Source organism: Diplotaxodon limnothrissa, linkage group LG6 (assembly GCF_057381915.1).
Source record: "Diplotaxodon limnothrissa isolate DT_005_m linkage group LG6, D_limnothrissa_male_GT1.1, whole genome shotgun sequence".
NCBI classification, from domain to species: domain Eukaryota; kingdom Metazoa; phylum Chordata; class Actinopteri; order Cichliformes; family Cichlidae; genus Diplotaxodon; species Diplotaxodon limnothrissa.
Genome location: NC_140601.1, coordinates 21,107,621 through 21,114,718, shown reverse-complemented (window position 1 = coordinate 21,114,718; position 7,098 = coordinate 21,107,621). Strand labels below are relative to the sequence as shown.

General features: G+C 40.9%; 1 protein-coding gene across 2 annotated transcripts; it reads right to left on the bottom strand.

Annotated features, from left to right (window-relative positions):
- Positions 1–917: 917 nt before the first annotated feature.
- On the bottom strand, positions 918–6,768 carry LOC146630492 (inositol polyphosphate-4-phosphatase type I A-like). 2 transcript variants are annotated; one of them, XM_085355889.1, is made up of 4 exons: positions 6,665–6,768; positions 4,318–4,411; positions 3,952–4,162; positions 918–2,909 (listed from the first exon to the last, which is right to left on the bottom strand). In XM_085355889.1, exons 1-3 carry the CDS (start codon positions 6,766–6,768, stop codon positions 4,109–4,111), a joined length of 252 nt encoding a protein of 83 aa, XP_085212015.1. In that variant the 3' UTR covers positions 918–2,909; positions 3,952–4,108. The 2 variants fall into 2 exon arrangements, with proteins under 2 accessions (XP_085212015.1, XP_085212014.1); XM_085355888.1 differs by lacking the exon at positions 6,665–6,768 and having other exon boundaries at positions 4,228–4,472.
- Positions 6,769–7,098: the final 330 nt, after the last annotated feature.

Sequence of the window (7,098 nt, the reverse complement as noted above, 5' to 3'; positions counted from 1 at the left end):
TGAGGAAAGACAATAAAGATAAAGCACAAATATAAATATCACACACGTAACTTATTACAGTTGTATAATATTGTTATATCATTTAGTAACATTACTGCATCCTATATTATCATTGCATTTGATGGCTCACCTGGTCTTGCTCCACAATCGGTGTCCCCCTTATTCTCATGCAAAGCTCTGTAGTGCCTAAGCACGGATGAGGTGTTGTTGTTATATCCCAGCTCCCTGGCACATAGCAAACACTTCACCTTGTACAAAAGTCAAGACAGCTCAACATAAATTGTATTGCACCATCAGTATCATGAAAATACATCTTCTGTAGAAATTTACATACCTTGCTGGGAGGAATAAGATCAAAATGTTCCCACACAGGGGAGGACATCCTCCTCTTCTTAGCTGGCTCCATTCTCTCCTGACTTTCCTCACTCTCATAAACCTCCAAACGGTCTCCAAACTCTCACTAACCGCAACTCTCCATCAAACACCCACATTTTGAATGAAGTCTGAGGGGTTTATATCGCTGTCATATCTCGCGGCAAAGTTCGAACCACTTCATGAACCAGTCACGTGGTACAGCCGGGCAGTGAGGCTTCGGACGTCATCATTTTCAGCTCCTCCCATAAATGAAGCAAGCCTCGATACGCGCTTCGCGGAAACGCCCCCTCCATTACTCGACACACGCTCCGAAGCCTCGATACAGAACGTAATATCACTACTCAGCAGCATGGTACAGTAGAAGAAAATATAATAAAATATAATAAAATAAAATAAAAAATAGAAAAATAGTAAAGAGCAAAATATTAGAAAGACGTGGTAAAAGAGAAAAGATGACTAAAAATATATATATATATATATGTATCTATAAATATATGTACACTAGTGATTAAATAAGAAAATCTTGAAAAGAAATATGACGGGAGGTCAGATGGGATATTGCACAGGAATGAGCAGCAGAAAATTACAGTATTACTCAGACTTTTAATAGTCATATTGTCAGTTTTGGCCGACGGTCATGGGTCACTTCCACTAAAATAGCACGAGACTGGAGTAAAATGTACTTTATTAATGAGAACACATGGTGATACAGCAAAGAATCCAACCCTTCTGAAAAGCAAATGGCTTCCTGTTATACTCTACCTGATTCAGGTGAGCATCTGGAATAGACCAAGTCTGGGGGTCAGCAAACCAAAGGGAAACAAAACCCTCCCCATAAGAAAACCACTACAATATAACCAACATCATAGACATATGAAGATTTGTAACAAGTCCTATAAATAACTCCATAACATATAAACTTCAGTCTCTTCTATATACATTAAAACAGCGGTCCCCAACCTTTTTTGCGCCACGGACCGGTTTATGCCCGACAATATTTTCACGGACCGGCCTTTAAGGTGTCACAGATAAATACAACAAAATAAAACTAGTACCGGTACCGGAAAAAAAGAAGATTTATTCATAACACACGTGAAAGACCCAGGAAAACAGAGTTAACGATAAAAACGATAACAAAATAACGATAAAAAACGATAAAAACTCTGAAAACCATACATTTCACACCCGAGCCTCATCTCTCGACCAAACGACGGTCCGTGGCCCGGCGGTTGGGGACCGCTGCATTAAAACACCTTAACCACAGTTAGGTTTCAGCCCTCGCTGACTCAGAACAAAGTAAGACAATCAGAGTTCGATTGGTTTTTACTTGTGCAGGGGAAGCCTGGTCGGATTCTCAGAGTTGCAAGCTCTACACCCAAACTCAGACAACTCCAACTCCAGCCTCCACTCGCAGCCTTTTATTGAATGAAAACAGTTACACAACCGCCCATTGTAAACCCCATATGTTGTGTGGTAAAAGCTAAGGCACTGTGTGTGTGTGTGTGTGTGTGTGTGTGTGTGTGTGAGTGAGAGAGAGTGTATGTGTGTCTGTATACGTGACTTCCTGCTTACAAACGTTTTAACCGCATCTCTAGTCATAAAAGGGTCATCTCCCCTCAACCTCGTATATGGCTTAACCTCTCTAACAGTCCACCATTTACATGGTGAGCCCATAAAGGGCAGGAAGTGAACATTCCTTACCAAATAAGGAAACCAGAATCTTACATAGATTGTGCCTGCAGTTGAAAACTATAGCTAGTAACATCCCCAACATCCTACATGTGGGGGAGGAACAGAAAATATCTGAACATACAGTTCAAGACAAGGTCCAAGCACAATAATGACAACTTTTAACAAAATCACTCCAACACACACTCCCCTAGCCTGGCACATTGGTTTTCTCCAGGAGCTCATAAGCAGGTGATTGAGCTGCTTTTACTCTTTACAAAGTGAGTACTGTTAACACTTCTCTTTTTACATATACAACTAATTTAGGTTACAGACAAATGATTAAATGTGAACAGCTCTAACACAGGTTCTTTTCCTGACACAGGTAGGATGGCCAGTCCCCCTGTCTCTTCACCTTTAACGAGTCACTTAAATAACAACCCAAAAAGCCTAATAAAGAATCACAATCAACCAGTGTGTGTTTTTCTTCATTACGGTTTTTAAATACAAATCAGTCAGTCAATTAATAAAAATACAAGTAAGGGTAATGGAACCCCTGGTCTCCATTACACACATAAATACCATAAAGACACTAAGTCGTAGAGCTCTGAACTCCTTGCTTCTATGATATTTACACTTCTTCTTGGCCTTCTCCTTCACTCTGAGTCACTCCAGGATAAACGCATCAGCTCAGACATACAATAATTAAAATATGTGTAGGTGACCGTTTGGCAGAAGACGATGTCGAGGCGGTACTGCAGTGACACGTCCGTGGCTATCGTCGGGGCGGTGTCCTGCATCAGAAGGAAGTCAATAGACTTCTTGGCTTTGTTGCTCATCATGGCGCTGTAGTCTGTGGGCGTGGCCTGCAAAAAGTGTAAATAAACCATCAGAGACCAAACACAAATATGCCTTCCAACCACTAGTTTAGACAACATCTTGCAAAGAGTGTGTATTTCAGAGTGCAGTTGTTTTTAAATTTGACAGAAACAGAAATAAAGACGGAACAGAAGGACAACAGGGAAAGCAGAAGCACCGACACACTGAAATCTTTTAGGGTCAAGCTCCAGAACTAGCCACAAATCCTGCTGGAAAGAACCTAAAAATACTTAAAAATACTTGCAGAGATCGAATGGAGCCGTTAACTCAAAAGCCTGGTGTCAGGCATGTTCTTTAATAAATAAGAAACGAGCTGATATGTTACAGACCCCAGTCTTTACGTAAAGAAAAAGCTGACATTTAGAGCGGTCTCGCAGCAGATTTTAAAACAGTGACACTGATTTGTGGGGTTTTTGGGCACAAATTTGAACCTTTTTGTTTTATCCATGTCCTTGAACACAGCTCGTGACTTGGGCGCTTTCATATGTACCGATTCATTTAGGTTTGTGCACTGAGGCCAGATTTAGGTATTAAAAACGAGTCAGTCATAACACTTCTTACATTAGTTAAAAAGCTGAGCTTACACTAAACCAACATTTAAATTTCCCCTTGTGGGACTAATAAAGGTATATCATATCATATCATATCATTACTAAAGTATTGCTGCAACATTGTAAAGACAAAGATGACACACAGACCAGACATAAAACACTGAACACTTTTTAAAGACGAGTCATTTAAGAGTATTTTCTCATAGAATAAAGTCGGCTGATATGGTGAAGGAAAAATCTGCTCACGAATCCTCCAACTTCTTAAAAGTAAGGAGTGACCTGAGCTGGAAATCAACATGAGAGGGATGACTCAAGAAGAAGAAGAAGCAACAAGAAAAGAAAAACAGAGTTCAGAGTGTAGTTAAGATATCAAGCTGTATCCACAATGTGTGCCAAGAAACTAAGCTTGTCTGTTGTCATGCTAAAGAAATAAAAAATCTGGAATCAGAAAACAGCCAATAACTGCTGATCAACTCACCCACTCCTCTTCATGCCAGTCCACGTGCAGTGACGACTGGCTGTTGTGACCGCTGTACTTTGCTCTCAGCGTATCCTGGTCATTGCGGAGCACTACTTGTTCAGACTCAGCGGAAGGAGAAGCTTTGGTTGCGATGTACTCGTACTGCGTTCAGGGCCTAAATAGCTGAAGCTAGCAGCTTGCAGCCGCACACTGCCACCAGCTGACGGGTCTGAAAGGAAGAGGGTATGAATGAAATATGAAGCGTCCCCACGTAACGTCAAACACTTTTAGTACCTTGTCAACCAGACTGGCGAGCGTCCACTCCAGTCCGCTGGCCGATTGGTCTTTGGCAGCTTGAGACAGCCTCTCTGCGTAATAGCTGACCTGAGTCTTCAGCGTGTTGACGTAGGCGATGATCTCTTTGGCTCGGACAGTGTCCTGGGGTATGTGGATGATGACTGAGCTGGAGAGGGCACTACTGCAGGGAACAAAGACACACCGACACATCTGTATCCGAGCTGGGACTGAGGACACTCACCAGCCACTTTATTAGGTACATGTGTTCAAAAGCTTGTGGCAGCAATTTAGTGCATTTAGTCAAATAAAGACAATAGAGTGGCCTGCAGGTGTATATTTTTGTAATGTTTCTGTCTTATGCCTGAAATATGCTTCAGCAGGAAATATACGCTGTAACTGGAAACAACAGCATGATGGACCGGTTTAGTGTTAAGAGGTGTTACATCTGAAGTTAGAACGTAAATTTCCTGCAGAAATCTAAATCAAGCTTCAGAGGTACTGTTCCAAAAATATAGGGAGGGACGTTACCCACCAGATGTAAAAACAAACACTGTCTGCATGCACATGCCTGCTCTCAATGAGCCTAATCGTGGCTTAGAAAAAACAACGAGGAGCCGACTTCGATAAATGCGATACCACTCGCTTCACAAATTCAGACCATCTGTGTACAGTGGCGTGTCTAGAAAATTTTTGTTGGGGGGGCCAGGTAGGGGCACAGATTTGGAGAAGGGTGGCAGATTTAATTGGCAGATAATGTTTTAAAAAAAAATTCTACCAACCCTTAACCATAATTCAATAATCCTATAAACCTAATAACCAAATGCACTTTTAACTCTTATTAGAATGAGATTTTAACCACTACGGTGCAAAGTTTTTAGATACTGCGTTGATAAAGTACAAGAGATACAATCAGTGCTTTGTCAGTGTTTACTCAGCAGTCAAGGACAGCAATATTTGCATAGTATTTTTACTGACATATAGTGCACATATGTTTTGGGCAAAAACATTTTTGAAAATTAAAATACGAACATTTGTAACAAACAATTGACAAATTAGCCAATGCCAATGCAAAACTTTATCTGCCTGTTAAAAAAAGAAGATAATCTTCTCACAAACTGGTGTTTGATTTTGAAACAGGAAAAAAGTGGGGAAACAACTGAAAAGACTAACATTTGAATGAAACCTGAAAGCAAGTAAATACTTTCTATGCTGCCTTATCGTAAACTTTGGTAATATTGATAAAGAACAACACTGGCTGATGATAAAATACAGTCAGCTGGCATGGTGACACTGCCAGTATTAACCTGCAGGGCTGGACTGGGACAAAAAAATTGGGCATTTTTACTACAGACCGACCCACCAGGTAGTAAAGCCATAAAGACTTTGACTGAAAACAAACCCTGTTGTGACAGTGATGTACAGTCTTGTTGGTATATGTATGATTTCTATACATTTTACGTCAGATAAAAACTTTGGTTGTAAGATTTAGATAATTATTTAATAAAAACTAGGTATTTTAAATGAGAATAAGAAAGAAAAGTATTTCTTTGTGCCCACCTTTCCCTGTTAATGCCCTACCTGGCCCCCTGGCAAAACTTTGCTAGACCCGCCCCTGCACAGTTACCAGCTGTCAGCTACATAAAAAAGGATCCTGGTGTTATTTGTCTCTCAGAAACAGTTCATAACTTCCCTTCAACTCATTCATGTCACCTAAAAGGTAAACCTGTTTCTCCATCACCTGTTCAGCTCTGATGGTTCAGTAAGGACATCTCCTGGTTTCATCTTCATGTTTCCCTCTCACCACATATCTAAACAGACATCATGACCAGCAGCTTTACAGCTGTGGCTCCAGCAAACATCAGCTGATACTAGAAATTAATATTAAATACATTCTAACAACAGCCGATCAAGCTTAAACGTGCTGCTGTTGTTTAGCGCAACATCTGCTGGTTTCCTCTTTCTGGCGCAAAGTGGGCGATAAACAAGAGAGAAAAGCCGATCAGCTGATCATTGATCAGTTTCATGATTGAAGTAGCAACAGGAGAGAGAGGGGGAGAGAATGAGAGAAGAGGCAGCTGTGCAGCATAAAGACAGAATAAATCCAGCTTTGTGCCTTTTTTCCATTCTAGCTAAAGTTCGGGACAAACTGCGTCTCTTCTCAGCTCAATACGAAACGTGTAATATTTTCTCTGAATGAGGGACCATTCCATTTTTTAAGGAGCCGTTGGCAACTCTACTAACCTTATGAATAAAATAAAGTTCACTATCAGTAACATCATAGCACCCACCCAGCTGTATAAAAACTCCGTCAAACTGGCTAGAACGCAGTATGAGTTATTGTAACTGACGGTAAAAAGTCAGCACAACGAAAATAAACTCCACCTAAACTTGGTTTATATCTGACCCAGATAGACTGCAGGTCATAACTTCTTACCTGAAGTTCAGTTCACCTGACACTCGGACTGGTGGCTGCCTCGGGTCTCTCCTCCTGCCTCCCCTTCCCTCATCCACCTGTTGCCTCTGTGGAAGCTCCGCCATAGCCACCACCAAACAACGGAGTTATTTCTACACATCGACCTGCATCTGGCCAATCCACCACCTCTCATTGTTCATGCCATTACAAAAAAAATAAAAAATAAGTCACTGGGGATATGCCCGGTATGCCCGATGGCCAGTCCAGCTATGTTAACCTGCAACCAAATCTGCAGCTCCATACAGCAATGTTACGACTTAGATTATATCTTATAACTCATAACTCTTATGTTAGCTGCCCTCAGTAGCATACTGTCTGAAATATTCCACAGCTGCAATAATTCTTTAAGTGTTATTTTTTTCCTTGGTATTCTAATTTCACCGAAGTTTACTAAA